We start from the raw sequence: 18492 nt of genomic DNA, 5'->3' as shown, positions 1-18492 counted from the left end.
CATTAGGCTATTTCTATAAGTGTAAAAATAATTTTACCAAATGATGCAGGTAGGGATGATAATAACATTCAGATTTATTTTATTTTAGAATTATTTAATATAATTAGATTACTAATAATTAATAATCTTTTTTATTATTATTTATTATGATCAATAATTTTATTTTTTAGAATAAATTGATTGATCAATTAATTGCTCATTAAGAGTTTAATCAAACGTGAAATTTAACTTTTTTACTGAAAGGCTATGAAATGTCAAAATATATGCAATATGTTACTGTGAGCTTTGACAGAATAAAACGCATTTGGTTTTGTTTGAAATAATCAAAGTTTTTATGTGTTGTTTTCTTCAAACAAGGATTAATCGATTGTTAATTTTACCGATCAAGGAAAGTACTTACAATTTGCAACCCTATAAGTTGCGAGTACTTCCGCCACTACTGCTTGATATAACGATTTTAATTTGAAAACCATAACCGGAAGTGTGATGTTTGTGTTTTGCCCGTCTTGACAGTGGTGCTTGGAGCCGAGAGGGTCAGGGGGAGGAGAGGAAAGGGAGTGGAGCGAGAAGACGACAGGAGGAGATCCACCACAGGGTGACCAATTTAACCGGACCATCCTTGGACAGCTCGGCTACAGATGGTCCTCCACCCTGGCCGCTCCGACCCACAACCACACCGAATCGGATTGTCCGCTGCGGTCCTGTCGGGGAAACAAGATGATCACGGTGAGTCCGTCTTTCTGACTGTAACTGCTGCTGCTGCTGCTGCTGCACACTGCAGGCCGACATATATAATATATGTTCTCCTGTCACACAAACGTCTCAAACGCTGTTGCACTGAGCCGTAGACGCCTCTGCCACTTCTCTGTCAATACACCACGTCTGCCGGAGTGAATGACATAGCTGGCAACAGTTGCTGTAAGGCCTCCGCTTCACACTGGCAAAGGATCCACGGTCAGTACATGTTTTCCACTGTCGGCCAATAACAACATATCTGTGTGTGTGGAAAATAACATGAGCTGCATCATTGTGTTTCTTATCCCAGCTGACAGTCCTGAGGGATGTTAATGGGCTACATTCAGAGACTTGCAGGACGCATCTGATGCTCATAATGATTCAGCCGCAGATATTTTTCATAACATAAGTTTAAACACCTACATGTACTTGAGCAAACACATGGGGTTTGTGAATGTTTTAGAGAATTATCCGCCGCTAGTCCTCCATCCATTGACTGATGCTGAGGAATGTGCAGCAGCAATAACATGTTTGTATCTGTTTATTTACCCAAGACTCGTGTTTGTCAGTACGTTTATTCTGCAAAGCCATTGCATTACTGCAGCCTGAAGGACATTTGCACAAAAATAAATCGCCAGCAGATGCGTGTGTTGGTCTTAAGTTGGACAACCGGACTCAACGGAGTGGTTTTATGGTCCCCGCTATGGTTGTCACATAGGCCATGGTGTTATGTAACAAGAAGCCTACGCTGTTTGAATGCGGGCCCTCACACACGGCCTGCTTTTGCATGGCATTTATACACCGGATCACAAATAAATCATCCGCACATGATAAAGAAAAGGAAAAAAAAATGCAATTCAACGCGTTGCATGTCTTTGATTATCCTTAATTGGTTCGTTTTCGCATCTGTATATCTTGACAGCTGAGCCACACAGAGAGATACATGCATGCACAGCATGTCTTACTGGAACAAGCACCTCAGTGAATGACTTTTTTTGCTCGCTGGTTGTGACTGTAACGCCAGTGTATAGCGGCTGTCCGGTTGCAAATGTCCCCTAGGAATAGTCAGTCACCCCCGCCTTCCCTTCTCCGCTTCCCCGCTTCCCCTCCCCTCTCCTAACGCTAGTGGGGGAAACCGGAGAGTACAGCCAAGCACCATGCAAACACACACACCAAGCGGCTGGCAACACCGCGACGTTTGCAAATGGGTACAAGCTGGTCGACCTTGTGCAGGGGAGTGAGGGACGCAGCCGGGGAGGAGGAGGTGGAGGTGGGAGGAGAGGAGAGGGGAGGTGTGTGTGTGTGTGTGTGTGTGTGAGAGAGAGAGGGGGGCTGGTTCTCCTTGAATCTTGTCGATCCAGGGAGGAGGGATAAGGCTTGGACGGATACGTGCCAGAGAAGGCGCATGCAGACAAGATATAGCGTGGAAATGCTATTTTTGCCTCAACAACACAGCGCACCTCTCCGGTGAAAATGCCGGTCGAGCAGGCGGCGGCAGAAGCGGCTGCGTTGCGTTTGCGTGTCTCTCTGCGCTGCGTGGAGCTCAGGGCGTCTAGAGGCCCGGTAAGATCAGCTGGTAGCAGTTGCTCAGGCATATGTGCACGTTTTATAATTCAATCAGGACGAAAACTACTCTACTGTTATCATGACTGCTATTAACCTTCTCCAGGTCATTTTCCACCTTTTACTCTTTTTTTTGCGGTTTGTGGGAAATTCAATTCCAAGTTCATAATTGCCTTTATTTCCCATGTTTTAATTTTTCACCCTCAAAAAAAGAAGAAATCTAAATTTACTAATCGTTTGCAGTTTGCGAGATATTTCATTCCAAGTTGATAAATGGCTTTCCCCCCATGTTTCTGAAAGAAATCAAACCAATTTGCTGCATTTAAAAGCTTTAAATGCTTCTGAGAGGCGTCTGAATGCAGCAAAGGAAAAATGATGTCAGTCCAGGTTTCAGAGGGTTAAGAAATGCTGTAGGGTTATTATAGTAGTATTGGAGATATAGATACTATAAAATGTGACCAGGTCAGAATAAACCTACGATTAGATAACAAAGAAATGCTTAATTTAAGTCCCCAGAGAACATTAGAGGGATATTTGAGGTATTTTCTGTCAGGGCTATAACCACAACGTAGCCTCATAAATCTGACTTTTCCTCTCACGATACCTCAACTCAAGTTATCTGCTGATACAGATTCACAATCTGATACCAGGGCTCTCTATTTCCCAAATTTTAAATACAAGCTGTAATGAACTCATTGGGTTCATTTTCTTGTACAAGGAAATGAAGGCAGACGTTGCTGTGGCCCTAACTACAGAGTCAGCGGCGGCCCACCACAACTGAATAAATGTAACTGATAATAGAAACACAAAAGAACTGTATTTAATGTTTTTCAGTCTCGTCTGATCGATTCCCAGTCGGCTTAATGCGTCCCCACTCACACACAAGTGAATGTCATACACTCAGAGGTTCCCAGCCCACACTGGCTCACAAGACACGATTTTCTGTACTCATACAGCTGCAAGGGATAACAAGCAATATCTATGAAACATAGAATATCAGATGCAAGCTTTAATGCAATGATGGTACGGTCTTAAAGGGACAGTTCACCCCAAAATCAAAACTATTTTTTTTCTCTTACATGTAGTGCTGTTTATCGCTCTGGATTGTTTTCCTGTGAGTTGCAGATTGTTTTCGTGCTGGAGATATCAACCATTGAGATGTCTGATTTTTCTCCTGTGTAATTGAACTAAATGGCACTTGGTTTGTGGTGCTCCGAGCGCAATAAGAAAAAATACATTTAAGGAGCTCGAAAGCAATGTCTCTTTCGCAGACCTTGTTGTGAACAGTTTCATATATTTTCTTTCTACTGAGCTACACCAGCCGACCATAGCGCAGCTCAGAAGGAAGCGTGCATCTACTGCTAGCTCACGTAATGCACCACTGAGTTGGCCAACGTTACAGCTCAGCCAAGAATGAAGCAATTAATGTTTACATCTCACGCAGCACGAGCCTCTCGTGAGCCCCGCGTGAGTACATTCACGCTTCCTTTTATGCAGTAATACACTTGGCAGGTGTAGTTTGGTAGAAAAAAATAGTTCCTACGTGAAACTGCTTATAAAAAGGTGGGTTATTTTTTAGTAGTCGGGTCATGAGTTCTCAAAAGAGACAAATGTATTTCTTTGGCCTTTTGAGCACCGCTATAGTCAAGCCAAGTCAGACATCTCTACGGCGATATCTCCAGCACTCTGCAACTCACACCAAAACAATCTAGACTGATAAATAGTGCTACAGGTATGAGGAAAAATATATACTTTTGATTTTAGGGTGAACTGTCCTTTGAACAAGAACTGAAAACAAACTCAGTGTATTTCCACATTATCTGTCAAACAGACAGTGATATCCAGCAGACATTTTTAAGGAATTATTTCAAAGTTTAAGATCAGATGGTCAGTAGAATATTAAAATTGTTTCATTCACAGGTGAAACTTTCTTCTTCTCTGGTACTCAAAGGGAATCTCTACATATATTGTAGATGTCACCCAGCAATAACAGGCTGATACTATTACATGTATGTCTGTGATGTGTATGTTGTATAATGTTAAAAGGGAAGTGGCTTGATTTTTCTCGTAATTTCGAAACAACTTTTGGTTTGTTGCTGCAGGGCTCACAGATCCTGTCATGCTGTGTTTCCCATCGCTGTCTTTATATTTGTCTTGACAGTGTCCTGTGGTCCAGTGGCATTTATCTGTATTTATTACTTGTCGTTTATCATTGATTGTGATAATAAACAGAGCATGGAAGGAGTCGCTCTTTATCTTCAGCCAACCTGACTGTTATGTGTTCATAGCAGAGGGTGTGTTTTTTGCACGGGGGTCAAATCGAGCAAGTTCTGGTTCACCTTAAAAACCCCAAGCCTTTAAGCTATTTTGGGTTGTATCCACCCCCCACCCCCCACCCTCCGCCCCTGTAGTTTTGGAAGTACCTTACTCTTCTTCTATGAATCTGTCTCAATTTTTATGAGAGGAAATCTCAAGTGTGTCCTGTTATCCAGGAAATGAGATTTATTTTGTTGAGCAGACAAGGATGCATTTTATAGCCTGTCAGATATATATGAAGTAGATGCTAACAACCTAAAGAGCTAAATGTGAGTCAAGGCTGTTCATTAATAGCATCAACTGGCCGGACAAGACAACCACATTACTGTCATAATCTGATGCTTCTCCTTACTGACGGTTACGGTTATCATAAAATGTATATTTACTATTGGAAAAAAAAAAAAAAAAGAAAAATGAAAAAAAAAATCTGTTTTCATTCTCAGTTGTAGCTGATAATAATCAGGGTTCCCGTGGATCCTTAAAAAGTCTTAAAAGGAATTGAATCAATTAATCTCAAATATAAGGTCTTTGTTGGCATCAAAATGTCTTAGAAAAGTCTTAAAAATGCTCAGACAGGAGAAGTAGAATTTTAAGGAATAGTTTTTTTCTGACATTGTATTGCAAAAGCTCAAAATAATGGGTACCTCAAAAATAAATAAATACTACTAATAATAATTTACCAAATGTCTTTTGCATTAACATCACCATAAAGTCACGTTTTATCTTTCAATATTTATTTAAAAAATACTATGAAATTCTTCCTAACCTTAAATAATTGATTTTAGTTCATGTTTTTTTTTCTTCAACATTGACTATGGTAAAAATTTGTCTTAAAAGTGGCATTTCAAAGTCCTTAAAAGTTGGAAATCCCGCTTGCCCTAAGCAGTAATAGCACTAAATTAAGATAATACTAATTTTTTAATACCGTATACTGTAATACTATGATATTTTCTGAAACGGTTATCGCACTGTCAAAGCCTCATACCGTTGCAACCCTAGTGCTTTCATATAATTTACTGTATTTGTTTGTTTTTTCCTCTAGATCCAGCAGAAGCCGTGGAGATAGGCCTGGCAGCAGAGACTGGTCTCATCATTAACCTTGGTCTCTGATCACCGGCCCCGGCACATCTTGAGCTTTGTGAAGCGACTGGTGCGTCTTTCGACCCCATCCATTCTGTCCCACCCTGCGACCCTGCAGCGTGGCCTCTACAAACCCCTCCTCACTTCTTCAAAATTTTGTCCACGGGGATAAATGAGTGAACCGGCTGCAAAGGAAAGGGCTGGGACATGTACCAGAACCCCAACAGGTAATGAACAACTCTGACAGGTGGAGAGAGGAGGAAATAGTCTTCCCACGTGGTATCAGTGCTGTTATCTGTCTTTGACTTGTTTGTGCTGAACATTCCTCTCTCTGCTCACACAGAATGTCCTGGTTCAGTGGTTTCCTAGTCGCCAGAGTGGACGACCGCAAGACTGCGTGGGGGGAGCGCAATGGCAAGAAGTCCAAACGGAAGGGAGGCTCATCTCTCTGCAACCCGCGTTACATGAGCTGTCTGCGGGACCCGGATGCTATGGAGCCCCCCTCTGGAGCCCCCCTCCATCAGCACCACCGCGGAGGGGTGGCGGGGGCCGTGGGAGGCGGGGGCAACTTCGGCGTCCGTTGCGGATGGCAGGAGGACCACTACGGCAAGAGGGGAGGGGCTCCCGGGGAAGGGGTGGGGCTAAAGTCGGTCGACTTGGGCTTTGAGGACGGGGAGCTGAAAGGGAGGAAAGGGGGATGTAACGGAGGAAGCGGGGACATGGGCGACGATGGTCCCAATGGTGCAGCAGGGGTGGTGACGGCTGCGGACTGCTGGCTCAGGGTGGTGCAGGTGTTCCAGTCGAAAAAATTCCAGTCCCGAAAACTGGAGCGCCTATACCAGCGTTACTTCTTCAGGCTGAACCAGAGCTCTTTGACCATGCTCATGGGGGTACTTGTCATCGTGTGCGGCATCATGCTGACCTTCCACTGTGTCCACGCCGCCCCTCACGTGGCCTACTCGTCAGCCCTGTCAGTGGCGATGGCACTCTTTATGGCTCTTATGGTGGTTTGCAACCGCAATGGCTTCCACCAGGACTACATGTGGATGGTCAGTTACCTGGTAATCGGAGTCTTGCTGACAGTACAGGTGTTTGGGGTGCTCATGGTGGCTCCCAGGAGCGCCTCAGAAGGCATCTGGTGGTCCGTGTTCTTCATCTACATCATCTACACTCTGCTGCCTGTGAGGATGAGGGCGGCGGTGCTGAGTGGAGCAGTGCTTTCCATCATACACGTGGTCACCACCTGGCAGATCAATCAGGAAGACCAGTTCCTCTGGAAACAGGTAAGAGAGGCTTGATGTCTGACTGTTTGACTTTTTACTGGTTAACCTGAACTGATGGTGAACAGGATGGAAACTGTTTTTGGCAGTTCTACATTTGTTTTGCCTCTCTGTTATGTTTAAACCTCAGACAGTGTAAAGCAGCAGTTTTTCCTGCAGTTTACTGAGTGAAGAGAGTTAGAAGTGGTAGTGGAGAAGTTGAAACTTCCTGTGTAAAGCTGATAACTGCCTCTGAGGGTGAACAGGTTCTAGTCATTGTGATAGATTTATCTGTTAAGTCAATATAATCTAGTCATTACACATCCAGCAGACACAGGGCATCACTGGCATTGATTTTGAGTTGTCTTTCCGGCCACCTGATGAATGTAAGTCCAATAATCAGTGCCCTTTTAGCTCTGTTTTTGGTCTCCACCAGCTCTGAGGGAAATGTGTGGCTCTTCAGCTGGAAAATCCTTCTCTTTGTTCACCAGCAAGGTACCAGCTTTGTTTGTGTGTCGTTTGGTGTTGGGCAGAACAGCATATAGGTTTATCATTAACTTTTGCTGAAAACAGCTGCCTGCTGTGTAAGGATTGGTATTGTTAGGATTTTATAGATACTACTACTCTTATCGATTCTCCTAATTGGCGCAGTTCTTTATCAATACTCTTACCGTCTCTTTTTCAATACTAAATAATTGCTTTTAAATATATTTTAAAATATATTCTTTTAAATATAACTAAATGTTGCTTCTAGAACAGCAACATGGATGTTTACAACAAAGTCACGATATAAACGTATTAATATCACAGTGGAGACGAATCTAATTTAACATCTTTAATAATTTTGCCACCAGGGCCCGTTTGATACCGGGTGTTGCCCCATTTGATGCCCATCCCTACTGCTATGGCTAAAAAAGGGGTCAATGAGAACTCTGAATATGAGTTAAAATAGTAAGGTTGCTGGGTTTTTTTTTTTTTGTTAATTTAAAAATATTGAGTAGGTGTGCTTCAGTACATGCACACTTCCTTCAGCGCAGTGATACAGTTGGTAGGTGTAGTTGGGTAAAGAAATAAATAAAGTTCCTACACAGTACTGCTCACAACAAGTTCTATGGGTTATCTTGAGTAACCAGGTCATGATTTCTGAAAAGAGACATTGCTGTTGAGTTTTTCAAATGTATGCTCTTGGGGCTTGGAGCCCCACAAGCTGAGTGCCATCTAGTTCCATTATATTGGAGAGAAAGCAGACATTTTTATGGCTGAAATGTCCGACACTCTGCAAGTCACACCAAAACAATCTAGACTGATAAAGAGCGCTACAGGTCATAGGAAAAATGAACCAAGATTCTGTTACCGAGTTGCATATTTCTTATCAAAAATTTTGTCAGAAACATGTTTAAGCCCGATGTTTGATCGTGATGTACAGTTGTTTTTCCGCTGACAGCCATTGATTCACATGGACCAGTCCACATTGCATCACCCACCAGTGGGAGTGCTTATTGGTCTGATAAGGCACGTTTTTTATTCCGATAGTCATAGGTTTTCTGACTCTTGAGCAAAAGCATATTTTTTTTCTGTTTTCTCTGGTCATGTAGCACCAATTTCAAAAGTGTTTGTGTCTTTCTACAGCATAGACAGCCTAGTTTTACGTGCGGACTCTCTGTATACCGGTGAAATACATACACATCAATACATGAAGCTACTTTAAGTGCTAGAAAATTGAAAACACTGATAAGTAATTGATACATCAGGAATCTGTCAATGGTGATATCTAGTGATAAGTTATGGCTGTAACAAGGAATACCCATTATGCTGTGGCTTTGCCTGAACTGGACATGTCGCTACGTTACATGTCCAGGGGCATATAAAATGTCTCCTGTCATGATAAGGAGGTGTGTTATACCATGTGAACTTGTAACACAGCGGATGCAGCATTGCTCTGCTGTGGTATGTGTCGCCATGTTGTTTCTGTGTATTTACATGTATTCTTGGGCTTATGGATCGTGTTGTTTGTGCATCATGCCAAGGACCTATGGGCCCGCTGAAGGTCAGCAGGCTGAATGAAACGCCCCGGCTGGACGGCTGTATGTGTGTGTGAGTGTGACAGTGAGAGAATACCATGATATAAAGCAGTATCACTCAGGTCTCTGTGCTCTCACACAAGGGACGCTTTGTACTTTTCTCCAAGGGTGGGGTGACTAGGGTGAGGCCGACTGGCGGTGGCGATGGTGGTGGTGGGGGGGCAATCAGTATGGTGGATGCTCGCTGTCTGTGCAACCATAGCTGCTTTACAACTGTCGTCTCCTTGGGGAAAAGTTATGGACAACATAATGGGGAAGCCATTAGATGAAAACAATAGGGGGATATAGGACTTAATGATGAATCACTGATTGTCACTGTAATGTCTCTGCCATTCCTGTATGGTATGCACTCAGTAACATATCCTCTCACGTGTTAGCTAGACAACAACAACAACCCAAACCAGTCGCTCAAAGACAAATCACTTTGTTTCAGTATTGTGATTATAAATTAATTACTGAAGAATAGGATGAGGTTAGGGATTCGTGGGAACTCTGTGTGCTCTGTAACATCATGCATGATATACTATAGTGCAATCCATCACAGACGCCAACATTGTTTGCCGTCATTGAGCGAATGAATGTCATGAGATAGCTGCAGCCCGGCAGTGCTGTTTATTCCTAAGGTCGCCAGTGTACTATATGTGACACAGTAAAACAGCGTCATCAATCACTGCTTCACGCTTGTGTGCAAGTATTTCCTCTTTCTCCAATAACTCATTAACCTCACAGGGTTTCCGCTGGTGTTGATGGGTACAGATAATGATGAAGTTGTGTGTGAAGAATGGTGTAAATCCACATCCTCTTTTCTGTCTTTTCATCACCATCTTCTGTCTGCCGGCTCTGCAGATTTAAACAGGGAATTAAGAGGGAACATGTGCAGTTGGATTTCTCCTTCTCATGAGTTGATTTCTGAAAAAGTATGAGTGCTGATTAATCATCCATAAAATAAATATTTGTCTTATTTGTATATCAAACTGTAGTTTCATGAGCTTAGTGGATTGCTGAGTTAAATAACTGAGCAGCTATTGAGGGGGGGTAGAATGCCTTTTACCAAAAATCTTGTATTTTCCTTTTTATTTCAAACTCACAGTTCATATACAGTAAGAGCAGAAATGTCTGAGACATTAACACAAATACATGAATATTTATTGATAGCTTTCTAAGAAAGCAGAGAACCGGCTTCACCCATTTTAATTTTTTTAGAAACACAGGGCCAAAGGTCAGGGGTCAATATCAGTGTTACCCTGATCACCGCATCTATGACGGCAGCTCCTAGATGAACTCAGAAATACGCAAGAGAGCTGCAAAAGCCCTGCAAACCAATCTTACTCCAAGCCATGTCCTACGTAAAAACACTATTTTATTTTAAAACAGATTTGGTCACTTAACATGAGAGATTTACAATGTTTTTTTTGTGTTTTCTCTGAGCATTTTCACCCTCTCAGGTTTGAAATTGGGGCTTGCTGTGTAAAAAGTAATGACACGTACGTTATGCTGTCCAGTCTCAGCCAAACAAATCTGATCAAAGCCCACTCAAAAAAGTGCCGATTAATCAAGCAGATTAATTGAGTTTTTGACTGTTAAACATTAATATAAATAAATTAAGAGTTTATTATTTACAAACTTTAATTCTGATTGTTTCTTATGTAGTCATAAATATTTCTTCTTTCCCATAAATATTCAAGATTTAATACCAAGTTCTCAGGAGCCTCAAAGATGGAAGATCTTCACTTGATCCAGCTTTGTGGGTTTTTTGTTTTTGTAACGAATGATGTTCCAGTTATTGTGCAGCGTAGCATTCAGTTTACATAGTGTGTACTTACTTTCTAAAAAAAAGTCTTAAAGGTCAAGTGTGTAGTGTTTAGGGTGACATATTGGCGGAAATGGAATATAATATACATACCTATGTTTTCAGTAGTGTATAATCATCTGATAATAAGAATCTTGTTTTTGCTACATTAAAATTTATATCTACATACAGAGCAGGTCCTCTTTCATGGAGTCCTCCATGTTGTTTCCTCAGTTGCCCAGAACAGAAAACGAAACAATGGCTCTAAATAGGGCTATTTGTATTTCCGCGTTTTCGTGTCAGCCAGAGCAGTGGCACATGGGAGAAGTTTCATTTGGCTGCAATCTGTAGCCATTGCTCATAAATGCCACGAAATCCCACACACTAGACTTTAAATTGAAGGTGTATGCAGGAATGGTGCTGTGAATTTGGCACTGTGTCCGCAATTTTCTTAGCTTCTCACTGGATGCATGCTGCTTACAATCTGGCATCTGACTGCTACCTTTTTATAAAGTACCTCACCTGTGCGCTGTGACCAGAAATGTGCTGAAAAGTCCAGAGTCTCTGCAGATAAATATACTCCCACATACTTATAGTGGCTCATACGTGATGATTGCGAGGAATTACTTTCGTATGAGTCTTTACATTGTTTCCTAGGAAAACCTTGCATAGTGTTTAAATTCTGCTTAAAATATTGACTTGCTAAAAGAGTGAGGCCATACGCACTTACTGTGTCTACATGTTAGCGACATTTGTGTTACATATTTTGTATAGTTTGACTATCTACTTATGCAAAAGAAATTATCCAAACTAGAGAAATTAAAAACCATAATAAAAAGACCTCATAAAATGGCTTGTCAGTCCATTTGATCATTTATTACCATGAAGTCTTTTTAAAAACACAAAAGGAAAAGACCAGCTTCATTCACAAAGAATATAAACTGAAGACAGAACAGCTGTAAAAAATAGTTTACTTTAGAACTTCTAGAATATCCGTATATCAAAAATACCATTATCAGAATTTCATGGCAAAAATATACATTAATATAATCACATAAATCTGTAATTATAAAATTAGCAATGTTTGTGTATGAAATCAAATATTAGTATAAGTAGTATACTTCTTTTCTTGTATCTTGTTTTTTTTTGTGTGTCATGTAAATTGAGGCCCTTGCAGACATCTTGATGGTGTCTGCCTGCTACATAAGAAGTATTTCATGTCCGTCTCTTGAAATTTATGGCCCTTAATCCCATCAAACCTTTCAAAACATGCAGTCCAGCTGCTTGTTTCCTAAGCTGTATTGCTCTTGGCGTTGGTTGGTATGTGTGTTTTTACAGCTGCGTACAGTAGAATCGAGTGTCTGTTCTTAGCTTCATGTGGACTGTCTTATTGTACCCGCTCACACCATAACTACAGTATATAAGAGTTCGACCACCTTGTTATACACAGAACTGCTTTTAAAACAAACACCAGCCAAAGTGGTTTTGTGATGGAGACGTCATGTTACATTCGAGCTTCGCTCTGCTGCTTTTTTCTGTCACAACGTCTTTGATCCTCAGACTCCTCAGCTGAAATCAATTAGCCAGCAGTACAGTACATACACATGTGCATGTCCCACCCAGCCACCCATCAATACACACACACACACACACACACACACACACACCATCCCATGCTTTGTTATTGTTGTCACCTTCCTCTCTATTCAATTTTTGTCAGATCACTGCTGTTTGTTTTCTTTAGGAAGGAACATCACAAAACTATTGTCCTGCCAGCATGTGTGGGTGTCTGTTTGAGAGTGACATGTACAGTGCGTGCTTCTGTCCAGGATTAAATCAGAAAAATGCGCCCAAGTGTGTTTTATAGATGCTGCTATGCTGCTTTTCATGCACACTCTGATCCTTTCCGATGACATTTTTTGTAATTTTGTCACTGAGACTCGTCGTAATGTACATTCTTCATCCCCCCGTTATTTGCTTTATGGTCCCCGACAAAGGCTAGCATTGTTGTGTGGATGTTGTTGACACAAGTGCTGTGAGAGGTCAAAGACTGGTTCCTAAAAATACCCAGCCCTTGGCGTTTCTGCTAACTGTTGCGTCACATGGGACAGTCTTATCAGAGCCTGCGTCAGAGCAACAGGCAGGTCACTCTAACCCACTTTTCTCTGCATACACATGGGCTTGCGTTCTCACATAAACCCCGAGGGCTAATACTGTACATTCACAGATACTACAACGATTTCTTTATCCTTTTCCGCTGCACGTTAATGAAGCAGAAGCTAATGCATTTTGGGATGGATCTTTGATCTTTGGCCACAGTAGAGATGTTGGGTTAAGCCCCTAAAAGCCCATTAAACGGCACAAAGGGCAAATCAGGCCACAAGATGGACTCTGGGTCAGGGGACAGTCGATATGTTTCCCTGGTCTCCTTGTCAAGCTCCCACTAAGTGTTTAAAGATTTTATTTTTTTATTCAGTAGATAAGATAAGGGAATAGAGTTTAAATAATAATGTACCGCTTATGTAGTAATGCGCTCAGTCTGCTCACGTCAAACTTTCCAAATGGCTGTTTACTCAATTTTCACATTTCCAGGATGTTACACAGAGAGGCATTTTAATCAGAGAAAATCTCACACCGTATCAACTGTATCAGCTGTTCACAGTTTCACAGCAGCTCCCGGTGCTCAAATAACCTTGTGTGCATCATGCATCAAGATGGGACTGGTGCTCAGATCCCAGTGGAGGAAGCGTCAGTGTGCGATGATCACCTGTGCCTAGATGCAGCTATAGAATAAGACACCCCCGTGTAAGTGAGGGAGGAGAAGGCGAGGCGGTGTGATCGGAAGAGAATCCGATATTCTCCCCACGCAGTCCTTTTCCACAGCCTCCTTGATAAATAATTTGTGTGTTTAACGCGGCAGTAGCATTTTAACGAGGACACCTGTCACATGTACACTTTGCTCACGACCAGGATGGGTGCTGACTGATGGGATCACCTACACGCTCACACACACACACACACACACACACACACACACACACACACACACACACACACACTGCAGCTTTACTCAAAGGATAGGTTGCAGTGTATCAAATTTGAAGGGAGACTTTGGTGATTTTCAACCAGCTTTGCATCAAAACAATATGTGTAGATCCGTCATGTCCAAACTCTGGCCCGGGGGCCAGTTGTGGTCCTCAGATTGATTCAAAGATATCCTCAGCTTGTCTTTCAAAATATACTATAATATTAACATAATATTGGTTAAATAAGCATGATTTTTTTTTTCCATTTACCTCATGATGGCAGGACAATCATACAGTTTGTAGACATGCACCCAGTAGGAACTACTTAGGCAAAACTAATGTGTTTTCATAAACAGGTGGTAATGAAGCTTACTAACAGTTACCCAACAGCAGATCTTCCCTGTAACGTAGCAGGCATGGCCACGGTAAAGAAGCACGTCGACAGCGAGGGCTGCAGCTTTAAGAAGCAGTCGAAAGTTGAATACTATTTCACTTAAAAGTTGCGTTTTGTGTCATTTGTGATTTTTTTCTTTTAATAACCCAAATGACATGACAAGCAGCTGGCCTCCAGGTATTTCAAAAAAGTTTGCGTACCCCTGGTGTCGATGAACTGTAGTAAAATTCCTTCCATCTAATCAGTGTCTAGATACCCCCCACAGTGAAACTCTGCCAGATGATGCAAATTGAAGTGAAATCAAGAGACAGACCTATAGAGCTGTTTTCTGCTGTAATGGTGAAAGTTTGTGAATAGGAAGTGGGCGTCATACTGCTTCCTGCACAGTGAAAATGAAGACTGAAGATCAAACAGTAAAACTGAGCAGTGCCGATGATAGGCTTGGGCAGTATCATGGTATTATGGTATACAAGGGTATTTAGAAATCCCGAAGTTTTTGTTTTTTAATAGCATCATAAATACAGGCACTCTTCTGTTCTCTCTTCTATTAAACTTGTTGTATGTAGTGCACAGCACGCACCATAAGAGCTCAGTCTCAGGTCTCTACTGGTGGAACAGACAGCTGAGCTGAAAGACACCGCAACACCTAGTGGTGGAGGGAGAAGTTACAGGACTGTAAACAGCAGGCAGAGAAAGACTGGGGAACAACGGCATTTTAATTTTTTTTTTAATCTAACTAGAAATCTGTATTTAACTTGGTGAGTTAAGGATTTATTTCAACCAAACTAGAGCAGGATCGTTGGAAAAACGAGGTGATCGTTGGAAAAACGGAAAAAAAAAATGAAATTACCTTTCTAAACATTTTGTGTGTTCCTATTGTGTATTAGTGTGAAAAGCTGAAAGTAAGTACCAAACTCGCCGTCGGTCTGGTTGTTAGGGCTGCACACTCATATATTGTTTACCCCAGTGAAGGTATGAAAAATCAGATATCCCTCAAGCCTAGCTGAACAAATATGAACCAAGATTTTGTCACCGCATTGTCTATTTTTTGCTTAAAATGTTGTAATGTAATACGAGATTGTCTCTTGCCTGCTGGCTACCATTGTTTCACACATACCAGTTCGCATTACATCACCCACCAGCTTGAGCAGTTGTTAGTCTGGTGCATTCTGGTAGTTGTGATTTGCTACCTGTTGAGCAAAAGCGCCCGTTTTCTAATTTTTCTCTGGTCATGTAGCACCATCTTCAAAAGTATTCGCATCTTTCTGCTGCACAGATATCCTAGTTTTATTAAAAGATCATCTTTCCAGCAGTGGATGTTTTTTTTAAGTAAGGATATGTCTGTATACAATATGATTCCTCATTGCTGTTATTGTGTCTCTATATAAATACATCTCACTAATTGCCTGTGTTTACATATATGAGGATTACATGGATGCAGATTTATGCGCACACACACACTCGAGACACACACATACCGCCACCGCCAATCTGTGGACCAATAAGAGCGCTGGAAAAACGAGTTATCAGTTTAGCATCACTTCTGAGAATGATGGGGGATAAACAGCATTGCTAAGTGTCTCCCTCAGTGCTTGTGTTCAGTTGGTCCAGTGGTTGCCATGGAAACAACTACGACTCAAGCAGCCAGCAGACCCAGTTCAGCCTGCTGGCGTACAGTTTGGTAACCGTTGCTTCAAGTAAAAAAAAAAAAAAAATTCAGGTCAAAATTGATTTCTGCTGTTCACTTTCTCTTCTGAGAATCAGAAAGCTCGAGGACCTCGATGTCGGTGGGGTGGCGAGCTTTCTAGACACGCTGCTGCTCGGCTGCACTGATAGATCCGTGCTTTGTTTTCCTCCCCCCCTGCTGTCGAAATGAGACGGTCCATAATTAAACATGGCGATGACAGAGGAGAGGTCATATGAGTGGAGGTGGTAGGGAGTCGAGAGGAGGGATGCACAGGATGTTGTTTGTCAGTTGTGTGGTTCAGGGAAGCTTATCTCTGGTCAGCTTGCTATGACTGTGCATGTCTGTAGCGCAGGACGTGTTTATGGGCCACACTTTTTAAAGAAAGCTCTCTGGCTTAAATAACTGACCTCATATGGGTCTGTTATTTATATGAGTTTCTTTTTCGGGCACAGATAATTGTTTTTATTGCTAATTACAATTCTTTTATGTTCCTCTAATGTTGACATACCTCCTCTAAGAGGCTTTTTGTCTAATCACAGCAGTTATCCCTGAACCTGTTGTCTGTCCACAGCATGTAAGACGCAGCGTCCTGCAGGGGTCTCATGCCTTCGAGAAAAAATTGGTGAAGACTTGGTGAAGAAATTAATTATCTTGAACTCCCCTCTTTTTTTGTTGTTATTTAGATAAAAACACGTTTGCAACTCGGATGCCAAAATACTTTAATAGTCACACTCTCTCCACAGAAGTCACACCCGCCTGGTTGCCAGCAGATATGTGTGTGGTTTGTAGTTGTTCAGCGTTGGGACCCCCAGCACGTTCCTGTTTACAGAAACATGACTGAGGAAAAATGTTTTTGAACATGGCCAGTATGATCAGGATAACTGGCTTTACTTTTCAAGTCCCACACCTGGCTGTGCATTATTTATGTTATGTGCATGGTCTTGTGTTTCAGAGCATAGTTTCTAAAATACTCAAAGATGTCTAAAACGGCAGAAGGAAATGCAGAAAGGTGAAGAAATAGAACTATTTATAGACATCTTTGTGTCATGATTCATACTTTTATGTTGATAAGAAAAGAATATTTCTTCACAACTATCAGTGGTGATAGGGGAGATGTAGCAGTGTAATCAGTGTTAAAAATTATATATTTAGACATTTTTTCAATTAAAAAAATCCCCTCCTGCCTTAAAATGGCTTAGACATAACTTTATACCTTTGCCTTGTTTAGTATGCACAGAACTATGAACATGCAACATAGTCCACTACTAAACCCACACCTCAGCTGCTCGCCTGCAGCTCGAGGGTACCTCACTCACCTCCGACTCTACAAAAATAGAGCTTTGATTGAGCCCATAAATTAGACCTGACCTTACATGAACCAGTGGTTTCTTTACAAGCCCAAACCCAAGCCCAAACCACAGCAGCAATTTTGGGCCAAATCTCAATTCGAAAATTATTTTTTTGTATCATTTTTAAATTTTTAAATGTTTATTACAATGAAATGTCAATGTGAACATTTTTTGATGCAGTAATAGACATTTGTGATGCAAGGTGCGTTCGCAAATAGCTGCTCCAAGCTCCAGACTGCATTGGACCATCCTTAAATTTGGGTCATTTTCAGAATATACCATTCAATTCAGAGAGCCACACTCTGTTAACGGCAGTGCATAGATCAGAGTGCCAAGCACAGTGAAAATGAAACTTAACTTGTTTGTTTAATTTGCATGGAAAGCGAACGCTCTAACACTGGGAGATTGTCGAGAACCTGACCCAATTACAACTGCAGGTATGTTTACAAATTACGGCCTAACGTGATGGATTGGGTTGGGCCCAATCAGGTTCAGGCAAAACTCTTGTTAGAGGCGTCAATACGGTAATAGATAACAGATAGATAATAATAGATAACTTAACTACAATATCAAACAGCTAATAATGTGTTGACAATGTTAGATGAACTCTGTTCCTGGTTGCCAGCTCTGAAAAGTTGAAGTGAAACAGCATCTTAAATTGCAAAATAGCGATATGTAGCTATACCTGCTTCTCTTCTGATACTCCATTGTCTACAAGTTGCTGGTACTGGTTCCTTAGGTGTTTGACATGAGAAACTCGTGTTGTTGACACTGTCAGTGGCACAAAGCAGCTCCAAGAGGGAAGTGCTCATCCGTGGCGTTGTTCTCTTCTTTGCTCAAGGTTAAAATTTGGATTTTCCTTGTAGTTGGTCTTAAAAAAAAACATGTTTGTTTTAATAAAAAAAATATTGACTGGCTTTTTGAATAAACTACCCTTTGGGGAGCAGAAACAATTGCCGAACATTCTAACCATTTCCTGTTTTAAGGGAACAGATAAAATGTCGTCTCCCCATTTCCTGCTCTTTTGTGATTTATCTTTTGTATCACAGGCTTGTTTAGAAACATATTTTTTTTACTTAAATGCACATAAAATACACAACTTCCTCCACAGATTGCAAGATTCCAGCTGCTAATGCATTCTACAATAAACTGAATCTATTCTATGAGCTTATGAGAAAACAAATCTAGATGTGTCATGATTGAACAAATCTCC

General features: G+C 41.4%; 1 protein-coding gene across 3 annotated transcripts in view; it reads left to right on the top strand.

Annotated features, from left to right (window-relative positions):
- Positions 1 to 515: 515 nt before the first annotated feature.
- Positions 516 to 18492, top strand: part of LOC121946801 (adenylate cyclase type 6-like) — a 49178-nt gene continuing 31201 nt past the window's right edge. Inside the window, exons 1-3 of one of the 3 annotated variants that reach the window (XM_042491558.2) lie at positions 516 to 726; positions 5657 to 5921; positions 6038 to 6977. In XM_042491558.2, the coding sequence (XP_042347492.1) occupies positions 5902 to 5921; positions 6038 to 6977 (960 nt within the window). In that variant the 5' untranslated portion in view covers positions 516 to 726; positions 5657 to 5901. Of the gene's footprint in view, positions 727 to 800; positions 955 to 2140; positions 2299 to 5656; positions 5922 to 6037; positions 6978 to 18492 lie in introns of those variants that run through there. The other 2 variants (XM_042491561.2, XM_042491560.2) reach the window with 2 other exon arrangements.

This window comes from Plectropomus leopardus, chromosome 9 (assembly GCF_026936395.1).
Source record: "Plectropomus leopardus strain MGB_pleo_1.0 chromosome 9, ASM2693639v1, whole genome shotgun sequence".
Lineage (NCBI taxonomy): Eukaryota > Metazoa > Chordata > Actinopteri > Perciformes > Serranidae > Plectropomus > Plectropomus leopardus.
The sequence above is the reverse complement of the archived record's forward strand: the minus strand, read 5'-3'. Positions and strand labels throughout refer to the sequence as shown.